General features: G+C 30.3%; 1 protein-coding gene across 1 annotated transcript; it reads right to left on the reverse strand.

The window, feature by feature from the left end:
* Nucleotides 1-1183: 1183 nt before the first annotated feature.
* On the reverse strand, nucleotides 1184-18473 carry LOC143083964 (ciliary microtubule-associated protein 2-like). The gene is made up of 11 exons (XM_076260385.1): nucleotides 18293-18473; nucleotides 15349-15436; nucleotides 14845-15015; nucleotides 11083-11205; nucleotides 10566-10703; nucleotides 9459-9602; nucleotides 5755-5922; nucleotides 5226-5354; nucleotides 4483-4607; nucleotides 3451-3595; nucleotides 1184-1345 (listed from the first exon to the last, which is right to left on the reverse strand). The coding sequence occupies exons 1-11, from the start codon at nucleotides 18340-18342 to the stop codon at nucleotides 1325-1327; spliced, it is 1302 nt and encodes a 433-aa protein (XP_076116500.1). The 5' UTR covers nucleotides 18343-18473; the 3' UTR covers nucleotides 1184-1324.
* Between the last annotated feature and the right edge of the window lie 643 nt (nucleotides 18474-19116).

Consider the following 19116-nt stretch of genomic DNA (forward strand, 5'->3'; position numbering starts at 1 on the left):
AAAGCAGCTGTAATACTGTTACATAGAATTCGTTTAACAAGAAAGTTTTATTATCTTATAAAACAACAATTTCTGTATACATTTAATATAAAAGAGCAACGGAATAGTACAATATAATATAAAATATAGTGATAAAAATATATTCTTAATATATTCATATTGCAAACAAATAAACAAATAATACTGTGCATGGAAGATAAAAACAGCAGATAAACTAAAACTATCACAGCTTCTGAAATACTGTCCACAAAATACTATGGAATAAATAAGATTCTTTGTACATCTCAGGAAAAAATATGATAAAAATACATTATATAAAAACAAAAACAAAACATACAGAATACTGATATTCAATTCATAGCCAATAACAAAGGGGTGAATAGTCCATTTAATGATGCCACATAAAAGGGGAGATTAAAATTATATCACATTGTCCATTAAGAGGGGAGATCAAGTAAAGAGTTACAAGTTAAATCATTAGGTAAGATAGGAAGACATTGTGTTTTATATTTTCCAAACAAACTGGAAAGAAAAACAGCATAATTATGATGTTGGCAGATTAATTCCCAGTTTTTACTGAATTTTCCCCCATAATAGAAATCATCCATGAAAGACTTTTTTTTTACAAATGTGGCAGGTACCATTTTACATTTTTTAGATGTGGCAGGTACCATTTTACATTTTTTAGGGGGAGGGGGATTTTGCACTGCTGCCAAATGGTGCAAAAGTTGTAGTGAAACTTGTTTATTTTTTCCATATGGAACATTGTTTATATCCAATTATAAACCACAAAGACTCAAAAAGCACGAGCAACATAAATTGTGGTTAGGATTTGAACAAGGAGGAAACTACTCTACATATGATAAATGGGTCCAGGCAGAAGCTGTTTTTGTACAACTCCAAACTTATGCGTGGCAGTGATTTCATTACTTGTAAAATCTAAGAAAATTCTTTTATTCAACATTGTTGTCAAATTTTTCCCATTATCTATAGTACAGTACATTTTTTTACATTAGACTTAATTCAAATTTGTTTTTCATGATTAGATTTTAATTGTCTAGAAATACAATGGCTTTAACAAATGTAAATTGTTCAAACTTTAAATGTAAGTATGTATGAACTTTATCAATTACAAATAACTAGTTTTAATTTTGCAGTATGGAAAATTATTCAATTCTACAATTGACACAAATGCAAGAAAAGCACCCTTTTCTATTTTCTTTTAAAATTTCTTATAATATATTAACAAAGCACTTGAAAATGCATATCAAACAAGCTATCTGCTGGTTAAAAACTTCTCCAAGTCTTCAGAAAACTAAATTTTCTATGCAGCTGTCTTGTTTTTCTGAAAATAAATAAATTTAGTTATAATTAAGTACTTCCTTCTACTTCTTGTTGAGGGGATTTAGAATCAAACTATATTTCATATAGCCATGTGTGTAAGTGCATTCTAATACTGATTTGAAATACTACAACAAAATCAGAAAAGTGATTTAAAAAACAACAGTAAATAAATTTGAGCATAAAAAATATAAACATATATATGAAGGTAAAAAAAAACAATGAAAAAAAAAACCATGTTTTATATAATACTGAATGGCTTATTATACACAGAAGTAATCACACAACAAAAATTTGATGAATCAAATAGATGTCAACCTTCTAGATATCATTGGGGGCTTCTAAAATTTCAGTTAACTTTTCAATACTAATCTAAATTGGATCAAAATCCCCTATTTGTCAAAAATTATCTTTTCATGTTCACCCTCTTTAAACTTTCAGCGAGGGTCCTTTTTCCCAAAATTTTACAACACAAATCCTGATGTAATCAGAACCCTCTTTTTTCAAAATAATATTGTATTTTCACCCTTTAAAAACGACAAGTGTGGAGCACTTCATCTTTCAGAAAAGCTGTCACCTATGGGACCAACAAATAAAGTTATAGAAACACAAATAACATTATATGTTATAACAAAATGAAATAATATTAAAAATAAAACACCATATTTCATTGTATATATAAATAAATGAAGTACATGCATACAAAATTAGTTTCTCAAATAACATTATATTACAGTACTCATGGTGCAGTAAAAGTATTTGTTTAAAGAATACGACAATACCATTTATTGGTTTATGGGTATCTAACAAAAATACCTTTTTTATGATAGTAAACTGAATAGGATTAATGATTATCCCCCTTTGCAATTTTAAAATGTTATAATCTTTCAAGTTTTTAAAGTATAAATAACAAAATGGTACAATTTGACATGTCGATATAATTTTTCAAAATATTTTTTTCTAGCATTAATGCCCTAAGAAGAAATATATTATTGCAGAGATTGGTCTAATATGATGTTTTTAAGTTTAATTTTCTTCAGATTCAAAAACTTTTAATCCAAAGGTTAGACACAAACTGTTAGGACCGATCAGAAACATCAACATATCTAGTTGCCTGCGAATACAGACAACTGGAGATTAAACTTTAAAACTGGTTAAATACAACTTTTTGCATGTCACAAAGCACAAGATTTTCGTTTTCTAACTAAGACCCTTCTCTTTGTTGTGCATGGAACAAATGCAAGTCTTTCTAAAAAAAAAATTGTGACAAACAAAACCGGTTTTGTGTTCTTATACATTTTTTCTCTAGTTTTTCTCCTTTCTTTTAATATAATAACAATACATCTATAATACTTTTAAACTGGTAAACTGTTTAGTTTGCCCAAAAATGTAGAAGGAAATAAACAAAATAGGAAATGTAACAATAAACTGGTCTTTAGGGTAAATTCAAAAGGGTAAAACATGGAAATAAACAAAAAAACTGTAATATAACAGGGTTAGGAAAAAGACTTGGAATTTTTTTTAAATTGCCACAATGAAAGGGTGGATATATCACTCTTTATAACACGATCACACAAACTAAATGGTCTAATGAAAATAACTTAACACCACCACACAGAACTACTATAACATATTCTTGTACAGAACTAATAAAATAACCAAACTGTAAACATTCATTCTGGACGTAATGTTTTCTTTTTTTCCTCATTTTTTCGAAAGATGACAAACATAACCAAAAAGTAGTAATAAATTTTTCCAATACCAAATTTAAGTTAATTTCAAATACTGAATTTTTGTCACACAAGTAAGTGAGAAGATGCTCGACTCATTGGTTCAAATGAATGAACAATAATTTGGCAAACATAAAGAAATTTTTGAATTCACTAGCAAATGGTTAGCTTAAAAATGTAAATTGTGTGAAACACTTGTGTACATTATTTGCTTCTTTAGATTCACTTTCAAATCATGATATGGAACAGTGATTTTTACATGATAAGCACATATTATTGATTGTTTACAATTATGTCACAAAAATGTAACAAAAAATTAAACATTAAAACAGTGTGGAGTGTTGACAAGCAGTGGGTTGGTTGGTGCAGGTTATATTACTGTAACGGCTCGCTGGGACGCATAATCTCCTCTTGGGTTATAGTTCATCTGGGTTTTTGTTCTTTTCATGTAACTTTCTGGTTTTTCAGGTGCAACTAGGAAGACTCTGTCCTCTAATCTAACATCCTTGGCTCTTACTCTTTCCCTGTGAATGAAATATTGACAGCTATTTTAAGATAGTCAACAAGTTAAAAGTAAAACAATCGAAATTTGGCAACTCAATTTAATGATCTTGTTCGCCAAATGTTGCATAATTAGTTAATAAGTGTCCCTTGAATTCTTTAATCCTTTAATTATCAAAATAAAATCAGAAAATGGAGTGTGCCCATTATTTTACTATGCATGCTGGGTGAAACATTTTCAGCAAGTGTTGTTCATTTTCAGCAAGTGATTGTTTGACTTATAATTTATTCAGGTTCATATTTGTTTTTCTTTCTTTTCTCCAACAATAGGTGTTTAGTCACATTCTACAACACCATTGTTGCACTAAATAAACAACTCAAAACAGTGAAACAAAACAATAACAATAAATAAATACATCTTTATTATCAAAAACAGTATAAATTATCATAATGAACATCAATTAAGTTTAAACAACCAAACATCAATTCAAAATGATTTTTTCCTGGATTTTCTTTTGATTTTACCACTCTTCCTTTTGTGTGACCTGCGAACAAAATTCCTAAATTTTGACTGACTTATAGAGGATTAATACTGAATCATAAGATTTTAAAGCTGTAAAGGGCATCAGACATTTAGTCGGATTAACTTTTACTTAAGTACCAACAGAAATCAAAGGCAATCTCACCTTTCAATTTTATATCTGACAAGGATAGTAAAACATTACATATATCTATAAAAGTTTATGAGAAGCAAAATCAGGGATAATTCAATCTGTTATGATAAGTTGAAATGTATGTTATGGCCTTTTCATTCATTGATCTAGAATGCTGAAATTCACACAAATGTTCAAGAGTTGTTTTTAATAATTTAGTAAAAAATATTATAAATTTCCAAACTTGTGATACTTACTGAAGAAATTTATCCATAGCTAGAGACAATTTTCCTGTTTTTGATTTGAACACACTTTCAGTGCCATTACGATGCTGTGCTTCGTCAAACTTCTGTACATCATAACGACCTGGACCCACAGGGTTCTGAAATCATAGAAAGACAAAAACTAAAATTCATTCTTTGTACACCACCATTTTATCCTGACAGTTCTTACAAATTGGGATTTAATAATAATAAAAAGAAACAATTCAGCAAGCCTGACATTTTTTCTATGTTGTTTTTAATCTCTTAAATTTATAAATAAAGACAATCAAACCATCAAGTAATCAATGACTTACCAATTGGTCATTATGTAATAAAAGGATAAGATTTGTAATATGAGTTCTGTTTCCTGACTGCATCAATTTAAATGTGGAACAAAAAATGGCTCTAGTTGTTGCTATACACTTCATTTCTAAAATAGCTTCATTTTAAAAATAACTCAATAACACACTGGTAAGAAAGCATACCTTTTATAGCTCACTATGCAGTATGGGCTTTGCTCATTGTTGAAGGCCGTACGGTGACCTATAGTTGTTAATGTCTGCGACATTTTGGTCTTTTGTGGATAGTTGTCTCATTGGCAATCATACCACATCTTCTTTTTTATACCTGTGTTTAAGAAACCGACTCATATTCTCATGCAAAATACATGGAATTCTTGTACATTTATCCCATTTCCATGTTCAGTGAACTTATACAAATTATTAACATGCACTTACAAAGTTTTGGGTAAAGAATTTCTGTGAAAGTTTATCATTTCTTTTAGATGTAGATAAAAATCCTGGAGCATTAACTGATTGTGGTTTAGACAGCTCACCAGGCTCATAACGACCTGGACCTGGAGTATTCTGAAAAGGAAAGATGAAAAAAACTCTTCATTATCGAATTACATCTTGAAAATTCTATTTCAATTAAAATGAAGGTGCCGAAAACCAATTGGCTGATGAAAAAGAATTATTTTTAAAGTCTGTAGTTAATTGATTCTTTTTTTTTTAAATGATCTATTTTCCATGCATGTAGTTTCAACAAAATTCAAACCATCTCTTTGTTTTCATTTCAATGAAATTTTTATGAATGTTCAATACACTAAAAAAACCTAATTTACAAACATCTATTTTAAAGCATTTTATTTATAGAAAATCGACAAACTTCTTTGAAAAATGTTAGCTATTGAATCACTGACAATACCCAAACATTCTTAACAGTCAAGATCAAAACTTCATTGACAAAGACATGCTTATTTGTTACCTCTTCTTTAGGACATTGCTGAAGGGTACTACAGAATATCCTCTCTGTTGGAACTTTTGGAGTTCGGTCAACTTTTCCGAATTTGCCATGTCTCTTTCTGTGTATCGTTCCCCAATCATCAGCAAAGGATCCGAGGTTGTATTGGCCAGGGCCAAGATTGGCTAATTTCTAAATAAAAAAAAAAAATCATATACAGCTTTACTTAATTCACTTCATTTATGTTATTCTCTGTTTACTAAATATTTTGACAAAAGGTCTTTCATGGCAGGGTTTAAGCTAGGATTTTGAAGGCTTTAGTCACTTTTGCAGGCTATTAAATTCAACCTATTTTTGTGTAACAGCAAGGGACCAAGGATGTATATTTCTAACTTCAGCTTTGACTTTGTCAGGATTTTAAAGGACTTTGGTATGATTACAGTTATTGTATGATTTGACTGTATTGGCCCTTATTATGAAAGATTCTGACATGGGCTCCAGAAATTTAGTTAACAATTTATATAATTATCTTCAGTTAGTTTTATTTTTTTTTTTAATAAGCAAGGATTTGTATAGTAAGACTATACAAATCCTTGAAATAAGGAATCACAGCAGAAATTTACCTGCAATGATTATCTCACTGCATACTCATTATCTTTATAAAACGTCTAAATCAATATTTGGACATCATTTCTATAAAATTTGAACTGAATAAAATTCATTTTGAACAATTGTAACGATTGTAAGGAGGTTGTAAACAAATCAAGAATAGCCAATAGATCACGTTTTCTACTTTCGGTTTTAAAATGAAATGAAAACGTGAAGTGACACGTGGATAATAAATTCAAAAGGAGTCCGGATTCATCAGGAAATTATCATTTTTCGATTTAAATTCCTTTGGTAAGAGATATATATTTGTCTCTCTCATTTAATTGGTACTAAACCATTTTGATTTTTACCTTTTTGGTGTCTATAAATAGTCATAGAAATATTTTCACGCATGCGTAGTACACCGTACAGGAAGCACCTGTTTGACTCGTGAAAACATTTCTGAATGAATTTGAATGTTTTGAATAAAGTTCTATATTTCAAATGGAAATTGTCATAAATTTTTGATGAAAATTTATATCAAATATGACGAAAGTGCGTTTGAATGACGAATCTAAGACATACGAACTTCAAATTGTGATCGTTGAGAAATATTGAAATTCAAATGCGAACTGTCCGGGGGGGGGGGAAACAATTTAGATCAAATGACGAATCTATATATACTCCTGGATACTTAAAATGCATACCGACTGATTTTCCTGGGGAAAATGATTATGATGGTCAATTATGAGGTTTATTGGTAATTAACGGATTAATGACCCATCGGATGGCGATAAGCGCATTATCTGTAATCACAACTTGTAACACCTGTTGCAAATGTTAATTACCTGGGGGTCATAAACTTGTCAAAAACATAAAGACAGGTAAATTTATAGTATTTTAATGCGAAAATATTTTTAAACTTTCAAATTTTAAGTGACGAAATTGATTTGAAATACTTTTGTCAATGCAAAAACCCTTTCGAAATTACGAAAGTGACAAGTGCTAGCAAAATCACTGTTTCATGGACTGCCATAATTTTCTTTTATTGTTTTGTGTATTTTATAAATGTTAAGTTTTTAAATTATTTAATTTCCAATAGCATCATACTATTGTCTAGTTCTATATTGTTAGTTTTACATTCTATAAAATGCACTCAAATAAGATAGATAACTTATCATTTTACTTATTTTTCCGAAAATAGATGCTTACTTAAGTTTGTCGAACAAAATTCTTCATCAATTTTTTTCTTCTTAATTACTGCTGTAAATTTGGCTTTAATCATATTTTGATTTATTTGGTGCCTAAGATTGAAATTGCTATAATAAAAAAAACTAGAGGCTCTAAAGAGCCTGTGTCCCTCACCTTGGTCAATGTGAATATTAAACAAAGGAAGCAGATGGATTCATGACAAAATTGTGTTTTGGTGATGGTGATGTGTTTGTAGATCTTACTTTACTGAACATTCTTGCTGCTTACAATTCTCTATCTATAATGAACTTGGCCAAGTAGTTTCAGTGGAAAATGTTAGTAAAAATTTACAAATTTTATGAAAATTGTTAAAAATTGACTATAAAGGACAATAACTCCTTAGGGGGTCAATTGACCATTTCAGTCATGTTGACTTATTTGTAAATCTTACTTTGCTGTACATTATTGCTGTTTACAGTTTATCTCTATCTATAATAATATTCAAGATTATAACCCAAAACAGTAAAATTTCCTTAAAATTACCAATTTAGGGGCAGCAACCCAACAACGGGTTGTCCGATTCATCTTAAAAATTTCAGGGCAGATAGATCTTGACCTGATAAACAATTTAACCCTTTGTCAGATTTGCTCTTAATGCTTTGGTTTTTGAGTTATAAACCAAAAACTGCATTTTACCCCTATGTTCTATTTTTAGCCATGGCGGCCATCTTGGTTGGATGGCCGGGTCACCAGACACATTTTTTAAACTAGATACCCCAAAGATGATTGTGGCCAAGTTTGGATTAATTTGGCCCAGTAGTTTCAGAGGAGAAGATTTTTCTAAAAGATTACTAAGATTTACGAAAAATGGTTAAAAATTGACTATAAAGGGCAATAACTCCTAAAGGGGTCAACTGACCATTTCGGTCAGTTTGACTTATTTGTAAATCTTACTTTGCTGAACATTATTGCTGTTTACAGTTTATCTCTATCTATAATAATATTAAAGATAATAATAATAAAAAACAGTAAAATTTCCTTGAAATTACCAATTCATGGGCAGCAACCCAACAACAGGTTGTCCGATTCATCTGAAACTTTCAGGGCAGATAGACCTTGACCTGATAAACAAATAAACCTATGTCAGATTTGCTCTAAATGCTTTGGTTTTTGAGTTATAAACCAAAAACTGCATTTTACCCCTATGTTCTATTTTTAGCCATGGCGGCCATCTTGGTTGGATGGCCGGGTCACCAGACACATTTTTTAAACTAGATACCCCAAAGATGATTGTGGCCAAGTTTGGATTAATTTGGCCCAGTAGTTTCAGAGCGGAAGATTTTTGTAAAAGATTACTAAGATTTACGAAAAATGGTTAAACATTGACTATAAAGGGCAATAACTCCTAAAGGGGTCATTTGACCATTTCGGTCAGTTGACTTATTTGTAAATCTTACTTTGCTGAACATTATTGCTGTTTACAGTTTATCTCTATCTATAATAATATTCAAGATAATAACCAAAAACAGTAAAATTTCCTTAAAATTACCAATTTAGGGGCAACAACCCAACAACGGGTTGTCCGATTCATCTAAAAATTTCAGGGAAGATAGAACTTGACCTGATAAACAAATATACCCTGTGTCAGATTTGCTCTTAATGCTTTGGTTTTTGAGTCATAAACCAAAAACTGCATTTTACCCCTATGTTCTATTTTTAGCCATGGCGGCCATCTTGGTTGGAAGGCCAAGTCACCGGACACTAAACTAGATACCCCAAAGATGATTGTGGCCAAGTTTGGATTAATTTGGCCCAGTAGTTTCAGAGGAGAAGATTTTTGTAAAAGTTAACGACGCAGGACGACGACGGACGCCGGACGCAAAGTGATGGGAAAAGCTCACTTGGCCCTTCGGGCCAGGTGAGCTAAAAATAGAATTTAAAATACATACCGGTGCAGCAAAATGACCATCTGAAATTGGTTTGTTTCTATCTCCCGAAAACAGATCATATGGCCCTCGTAAACTGGTCACCTTTCCAGTTGTCTGATCAGCAAAACTTTTAAACTCATAAGTACCAGGACCAAGTTGTGAACCCTAAAGTTATAGTTATATATAATTAAAAAAAACAACAATATACATATATTAAAATTATTATACTGTGGATTCATTATTATTTTTGAGGTACAATTTTTGTTGTTGATTTCATTGATTAAGGGATACCATAAATTCGTGTTTTAAATGTAGTATTTATTGTATGTCCTGTATACAAACTTTTGTAAAACCAGGAAATCAAATAGCCATGAAAATTATCTTTGAGATAAACCAATGAAAAATTGGTATTTATCAAATAGAAGAATTCACAATACAGCTTCTCCAAAGTTTAAGTGTTTCACAGGTAAAAAAAAAAGACTATTTGAATCTTTATTCTTCATTGTTAACTCAAACAAAACCCTGTTTACTGTTAATAAACTCCCTCATTTGCAAGTTGTAGGTGTAACACCACTAATTCGGGCTCGGCCAGAAAGCACATACCAGAAAGTAGTACATATTTAACACAAAATAGTTCCTACACATGAGTTTAACTTTCAAAATATGTAGAATATTTAGGTGCTTTTGGTATCAAATGAAAGCTGAAGGATTGGTGATCATTGTAGATCACTTTTGGACTTTTAATTTTGAATATTAAAAAAACTGCATCAAATTTTAAAAAGAGGGTACAATTTGTCTGTTTGTCAGATCTGAAGTACTCGTTTTGGTATATCCGAAGTTTGGCGAACCAGTTCTTTCTTATATGCCATTAAAGGTATGTTGATTTTTTCAGTACAAGACAAGACACCATAAAGTGTTGCTTTGAAATGCAATGATTGCCACTTTATTTGAACTTAACAAAAAAGGTGTGCCTGCTTGAAACGGAGGAATTTAACATAGAAAGCAATGGGACCATGAATAAGTGGTGTACTTCCTGTAATTAACATTTGAATAATTGTTTTAACAGCCCGTTTACAAATTCTACTAAATAGATTTTAAAAAGTTGTATCTTTTGAATCTTAAACTTACTACAGTTGGTAGGTTTCTTTTTGATGAAGACTTAGCATCTAACATTCCTATTGTGCTGGTTGACTTTTGCTCTTTATCTTCTTTGGCAGCATGTGGGACACCACCATCACCATATGTTCCTGGGCCTGGTGTGTCAATCTGGTAAAAGTAAAAATCGGATGTATTTCACTAAAATATTGATGTTTTCTTCTTTGTAAATAAACTAGGTCTGTTTTCATTAGCTTTTATTTTGACCCATACCATTTTAACAAATGGAGCAAGTTTTTGCATTTGTTAAATAATTCACAAAATCATGTCATTCAACTGTTTCAATGCTATTTCTCGCTACATTGAAGACCCATTGCATTTTGGTGGCCTAAGGATGTTTTCTGTTTTTTAGGTTGGGCTGTCATCTCTTTGACACATTCCCCATTACCATTTTCCTTTATACATTTTCATCTGAACAATATCAACTTTCCCCCTTTTTTCACAATTCAAATAAAGATTGTTTTACTTTCATACCTATAGTCATACTTACAACAGTTTTTTCTCTGAATCTATGTGAGAGAGTTTGGCATATTCCAAATTTACTTCTTGGTTTTTCATCTGATGCCTCAACAAAATCTTTAATATCATATGAACCTGGACCCAGTTTCCTCACCTGTAACAAACAAAAAGTTACAAATTTATATCCTTCTTAAAAAATACTAAAATCTGTCATTCAAAATCTCCTTGTTATTGCATACAATACAAAAAACATTTAACATAAATTATCAATGTGATAGTATGTGTCATATACTTAAAGATGCTGCAAAGGGGGTAAGGAATTTAAGCAAGATGTGCGTCTAAGTACAATGTATCATCCTTAATTCTTTTTTAAAAAATAATTAAGATTATGAATTAGAAAAAACAAGATTTTGTATTTCAACTTGATTTCACAAACTTTAAAATTTGACTATTAAAGTGCGTAGGGACAAATAAAAAATCCTTAAATTTTACCCTCATTTACCCTCCATTATGTTGCCCTTAAACACTTGTGTTGGAATTCCCTCCTGAATCAATATTGTGATACTGGTCTAACATTACATTAAATCTCATGAACCATGAAACCTAGGTCACACGTTACTGTAAATTCAGAAATTATTGCGAGGTTTTTATTATTGCGAAATATGCGACAGAGTTTGTAAACGTAATAATTTAAACTCGCATTTTGAAATATTTTATGGTTTAAAAATACTAAAATCTGTCATTCAAAATCTCTTTGTTATTGCATACAATACAAACAACATTTAACATAAATTATCAATGTGATAGTATGTGTCATATACTTATAGATGCTGTAAAGGGGGTAAGGAATTTAAGCAAGATGTGCGTCTAAGTATCATCCTTAATTCTTTTTTTTTTTTTTTTTAAATAATTAGACTATGATTAGAGAAAACATGATTTTGTATTTCAACTTTATTTCACAAACTTTAAAATTTGACTATTAAAGTGCGTAGGGACAAATAAAAAATCCTTAAATTTTTAAATTGGAGGGGCAATTGCCTCATTTGCCCTCCATTATGTTGCCCTTAAACACTTGTGTTGGAATTCCCTCCTGAATCAATATTGTGATACTGGTCTAACATTACATTAAATCTCATGAACCATGAAACCTAGGTCACACATTACTGTAAATTCACAAATTATTGCGAGGTTTTTATTATTGCTAAAAATGCAACAGAGTTGTAAATGCAATAATTTTGAAGTCTAAAATGACAAAATTGCAATAAAATTTCTGAATTTACAGTATGTTGGACAGTTTGTTTCTGATTGAATTCTGTAACTTTAGATAACACTGTGGTATATCTTCATCAGTCTAACCCTTTACATATGTAATATAAACCTGAGGTAAGATAACAAAGATTTAAATGCAATATATGTCAAGATGAAGGATTGATAACAAAAAGGTTGATTTATAAATTCTTCTATACAATGAAAGGGTATAAAAATTCAAGCTATTGTATGTTATAACCTGAAATAGATTATTACGGTTCTACCAAGGCCCTTCAAGTTCATCAAAATCAGCTTATAAGATTTTTTTTGAAATTTTGAAATGTACCGGTATATCAATGAGACAATTATTGTCTCCTATGTACATTTGTAATAAAATATTTATATTTCTATGTAAACTTTTTCTACAAAGAAATACCCAAGTCTTCATTTTAAATAAATAAATCAATCACCCTACATCAGGCTACATGAAACCACATAAATGTTTAATTAGCTAACAACGTTCATCATTACAGAGGTATAAATGTTTTATTGGCTAACAACCTGTCATATTAATCAAATACTGTTAAAAGCTTCGTAGATCAATACAAACTAAATAACTATTATTGATTGATGTATCTGTTGTATTGTAATATTTAATACATTATTCAGTTTTGAATCTTTCGAAATACTTGTAAGTACAATGTATCATGGCGTCCAGGCTTTTAACTGGTGGAGAAAGCTATAGTACCTTGAAGAACCACTAACTTTTGACAGCAAAACTATCCCTTCTTGTCAAGAAAGATCTGAGTCTAACATTTTTGCCATGAGCAGGGTTCAAAAATTGAAATCTTTGATTGAAGATGAAGATGAATTTATAAGGTCACTGCCAATGAGGTCCCTTAAAAATTGTGACAGTGGAGAAAACCAAAAGGCCAAAGTACATCACTAACTTATATACAATTTACAAACAACCAATCAATTGTTTATTTTTTTATCATTGCAAAAAATGTGATAGCATAAAGTATGATAATATAAATTCTTTGAGCATTATTTGTACTCTCAGTTTTACAATTTCAGCAATGGCATATATATTAATCTAACCTTTTTGTCCACTGCTAACAGTTTAAATCAACACTTACATATTTCTGAATTGGCTCAATTTTTTTGTAAGTGACTCAGTTGAGAATCATAAGTGGTCATAGCAAATGAGTTCTGTCAGCTACTATATACAATTCAGAAATTATTTCAATTTTTGGTGAATGGACAGAATTGGGAGATTTATTATTGAGATTTGAAGAAAAGCTGCTTACAGATGATATCAAAATGTGAGATCTCATTATTGTGATACTCTGACACAGGGTCACATAATTAAATACCTCACAATAATTTTTGAATTTACTTTATATATAATACATATATGTTGGCCTACAACATAATCCATAGAGGCATCTTGTTTAAATTTATCATACTGTCTGAAATCACTATGTAGAAAACTTCACTTAGTGATACAATGAAATATAACATTCTACAATCATTATAAATACCAAACAAAAAAATGTGAAACTTTCAAGGTTAAGATCTCTTAAATCAATAAAAGTTATTAAAAGATATATAATGAAATTTACCTTTCAGAGATTAAATTCTTTAAAATTAACAGTACAGGGTTTAAATAAAAGCTTACAAAAATAAAGTCTCAAACACCTTGTGCATTTATATTTAACAAGAAAGCTTCTTTCACAGGTTGGGTGGGTACAATTAAAATGTTTCCTTTTTTTGTATACTTTCAATTTATTTCTTTTCATTCCTTTTATTTACTTGAAATAAAAACCAGATTAAATTTTTCGAAGTCCACTTAAAGTTAAATACAAATATATATCTATCTTCCATGAATCAATAAAATCATAAAACTTTAAAATCCACTTGAGTTTATCAATGTTATTACTACCCAAGGAGAAAGTAAATATACATGTATATGGAGTAAATGAAATTTGGGTATGTCTAGACTGTCAATGTTAAGAATAAAAGATTATTTATTATTCATTTTTAACAGGCATGTCATTTGATGGGATACATTTTTGATCATTTAACACATTTCACCCATTGTATATTACAAATTTAGTTACTATAGAGTAGAAAGTGTAACTTTGAAAAAAAAAGTCATATGGCCATGGTGAAGCTACATGTATATATATATGCTCATTTATAAGACAATAAATCATTCAAGACTAAAGAAAAGGACATTAAATTACAAAATACAAGTCATCAACACCGTATCTCATTGGATTGTCCTTAACATCCAAATTCTACCATCAATCAAATGTGCTAGACACTACAATTCAAATGCCCTGTTTCAGAATCTAATGCATCCTGGGTAATATTTTCAAAAGCACACCAAAAAAGTTGTGACTGGTTTAAAACGTACTTACCAATCGAAATCCAACCAATGATGTAATGTTATTTTCATTTTGGTGTACGAACAATGAGATTACCCATAGTCCTATAGATTCTGAACCAGTCAGATTTTCCAAAATACCATGTAACTTACCAGCATCCTCTTCATTTCCCATTGATCTTTATTAAGGAGGTGAGGTAATGCCGCTAATTTTTCTACTTCATACTGTCTAGACCATCCAGGGCCGTCTGCTCGTAATTCAACAGACTTTTTACTAAATCCACCATGGCTGACATCGTAAGCTCCAGGCCCAAGCTTTCTTTTCTAAAATAAAAACCAGTAAGACAATTGTAGACAACAAATTTACAAATATTTTGTATTATATAGATGTACATTTAATTACACATAATATTTTTCTAAATGTAATTAAATTTTTATTAATTTATGAATTCCAACCTTCTAAATCAAAGACAAGAAATATCTTCATTTTGTTTTATTTTTCATTTTTTGGCATAAAAAAAAACCAAGGTTAACATTGATGCTGTCTCGCACATTACGTTCAAAACCAGCATTTTACCATTTATATCTTTTTGCTTTATAGTTATCAGTAAGTACTGAATACATGGTATCACCTTTGTTTTACAATAAAGTACTCACAAGTTCATCTGTAGAATATTTATCATATGCAATTTCTGTAAAAGTTCCAGGATATTTACTTTTTGGATGAACACCAGACACGTCAAATCTGAAACAATTCATAAAGAAATTAAGAAAGCTTAAATGTCATGACCATATGTTTTCAGTGAAAATGTATACTGCATCAAAATATAAAAACTTAGTAATTGACTCATTTACAACTGTAACAACTGTGTGTAGACAAACCAAACACAACAAAGTTTTGTATGAAATAGGGATACAGTTGTAGGTGTAAAATACACTAATCTGACACCAATGCATACAGTGACCTACACATTTTTATTAAGAGACCAGCTGAATTTTCTTGCTGTATTGAGGACCTATTGGTGGCATTCAGCTCTTTTCTGCTCAATGGTTGGGATGTTGTGTCTTTGACATATTCCCCATTTCAATTCTCAATTTTATTAATAAGTTAAGCATTTAAATCTGTGAAACATGAAAAAACTGTGAAGTTACAAATCACGATGTTTGTTTCTATGGACTTAGAATAATTCACAATTTAAAATAATTAATAAAAGAAGACTATTTCAAAATTTACAATAAACTTTAATGTGCAATTTCATTAAATTACATGATTAAATTATTACCTTTGACTTACTTCTATTATAACACACAGATCTTTAACTAAATGTGTGTTATCATATAAATGTGATAATCATTAAATTGATGATTGACAATGGGTAAATTATAAATATATCAAACAATGCCATTTAAAACACCTGTTATATATATTTCAAATCTGCCTATCAATTAATTCTTCAATTATCATTAATCTGAATCAATAAAAAAAAGACTGAAATAAAATACATGTAACATAAAATAATTAATTTAAGTATAATAACCAACTTTTATATTAGAAAACTTTATTCTTTTACATCAGAAATTAAGATAAACATAATATTTACAAAAAGGTACATGGATAAATGATTTAAAAAATTAATAAGTAACCATAATAAGGCCATTAGTTTTCTTATTTGAATTGATTTACATTGCCATTTCGGGGCATTTTATAGTTGATGTGCAATATGGGCTTTGCTCATTGTTGAAGGCTGTATAGTGACCTATAGCTGTTAATTTCTGTTTCATTTAGGTTTCTTGTGGAGAGTTGTGACATTGGAAATCATACCACATCTTCTTTTTTATAAATAATCATAATTCATGTGTATTTAAAACATTTGCAAATTGACGCAATATGATCATTTATTAAATAACTTCCTTTATTCTCATTAAAAATAAGAATGTGTCCATACATGTGGTACACAGATGCCCCACTCTATGGACTATGAAATTGGGGTCAAAACTCTAAGTTTCTAGTTGATTGGACTTCAACTTCATCAAAAACTTTAACCAAAAGCTGGACAGACGGATGGACTGAAGAATGAATGAAAGGATGCACACACCGAAGAAAAAATAATGCCCCTAGTATGGCCATAAAAACCTGAAGCTTCTTTAAATGAATAAATATTGCAAATGAATGAAATTCATCATGATTTGGTGAAATTGTAGTTGTTCCAGTATAAAAGAGAACTTTTCAAATTTTTGTTCTATTAAAGCAAAATAAAAGTCCCTGGCTAGATATATACATGTATTACATAAGTTACATTTTAACATTGCCATATAAATAATATAAATTCAAATTCAATTTAAATAGTTCTTTCAAAATAAAAATTCTGGACTTTTACTTTTGACCCAAGAAGTGGCCTCCTTTCAAAGATGTGACCAAGTCAATTACACTCAATTGCAGAGTCTGACTAGTACATGTAGCTACTAGATATATAGGAAGAAGAAGTGTCAAATAGAAAATGAATAATAACTGTATTTAAAACCCTTCAAGCTAATCAGGTCTTCTACCATCTGGATCCACTACTTAATCATAATTACATTTTTGTACAATGTCTTGAAAGGCTATTCTAATTATGCTGTGATGCCTTCAAATGATATTAGGAAGGTGTCACAGCAAAAAGTTTAAATTGACTTCTTTCAAGACTTCATAATTATTTGAACTACCCATTTTAATACTTGATTCCCAAATTTGTACTTTTAGCCAGAATAATTTAACTTGTCAAATCAAATTCATTTCATAATGTCCTAATTAAACCACTTCCCAACAAGACCATAGTTCACACTGGACATTTTATTCATGAAATGAAAATTGGAAACGTATTTATCCTGCTTTATGGTCAGATCATGTGTATTTGTAATAAGAATGCTTTTTCAATGGAAACTGTGCTGTAGAGTAATGCATTCTTAAAAGCACGAAAACCCATAATATGAGGATACATTATAGTTTACACCAAGTTCACACAGGACAGAACTTAGTCCTAATAATTATGATGTATTTCAAGGCTATCTTATTCTTTTTCTGTGACGCCTTGGCTATAATACACATAAATGAAGAAATAAATGAAAAATGAACAAATTGATACCCGAATCCCAAGGCCGTCTGTTGGCACCAGAAGTGACGAAGCAGCACATCTATTTTGGACGGGCAAATATCCACTTTTTTATTATATGGGACAGCTCTGACATCCCACGGCCCAGCTTGTCTGGCAAAACAGCCGTTGGACAATCACTTTTCCATTGTGGCGTTGGCTATTTTGTTGTTTTATGATGTCAAAATTTTACGGGAACCTGTGTGATATTCAGTAAATGCAGACAAATAGCGATACGGTGTATTTGGTTTAGACAGTTCTAACTCTGTAGTATAATAAAAGTAAAAGAAAGACAAACTGATTAAAACCACCCGGAGAACAATTCATTATAATTGTTGCTGTAGAATAAAGAAGTTTGATACAGTACAACGCATGGCATGATAAAAGCACAAACATCATCCTTCAGTCAGTCTGAAGGGTTGAAAATTAAATCATATGGATAAAAAAAAAGTTTGCAAACTTAAAATGTTAACCTTGCAGTCTGTGTTCCAAATGGTGCACCGCCAAATTTCTTTTCAGCCATGGTTCTTTTTCACTTAATTCCCTTGTTTAGTTAGTTAAAAGTTCATATTTAAATACTACATGCTCTTTATTTACATTTTCTTAAACGTCAATAAATTTGTACGGGAACTGGAAGTCAAGTTGTCAGCGGGAACGGTCACATGGCAACATGAAGCGTAGTCTCTAACCTAAACAAGAGCTCTAAATGATAATTTTAACATATTTTCAGCTAGATTCAAATATATTTACTATTTAGATTGAAATATTTATCAATATAGATACATAATGTTATAAAAATTATGATTTAACACTTTGAAGATAATTTTACTTCAGATAATGATAACTACAGATGGATTCCGATTGTATAAGTAAATTCGGCGGGAAAGTTAAATTTTCCTTTGAACTCCATATTTTTTTTTTTTTACCGTCACCTTAGGCAGCAACCATTTGATTTTCGGGGGGGGGGGGGGGGGGGGGGCTATGGATTTTTTTCGGACAAATTTTATTTTTCAAAGAACGATCTGTTTTTTTTTTTGCGACAAGTCAAAAACAATCACTATTTATAACTGAGTTAAAAGAGTTTAAGGAAAGAAAGAATTTTTATATTAAAATGATAATAAAATTGTTCAACCTGTAGCCGCTTATAACCTCTCTCCTTAATTAGACTACTATAACACATATAGTAGTCTATATAGCTAAGCTCTCCAGTCTAAGATATCTAGATATATTACTTCTTTCACGGATTGGTCATGTAGTTTTGGCTGCTTCTGTCTAGTAGGAGGCTTTATTTAGAGAG

This window comes from Mytilus galloprovincialis, chromosome 1 (genome assembly GCF_965363235.1).
Source record: "Mytilus galloprovincialis chromosome 1, xbMytGall1.hap1.1, whole genome shotgun sequence".
Classification (NCBI taxonomy): Eukaryota; Metazoa; Mollusca; class Bivalvia; order Mytilida; family Mytilidae; genus Mytilus; species Mytilus galloprovincialis.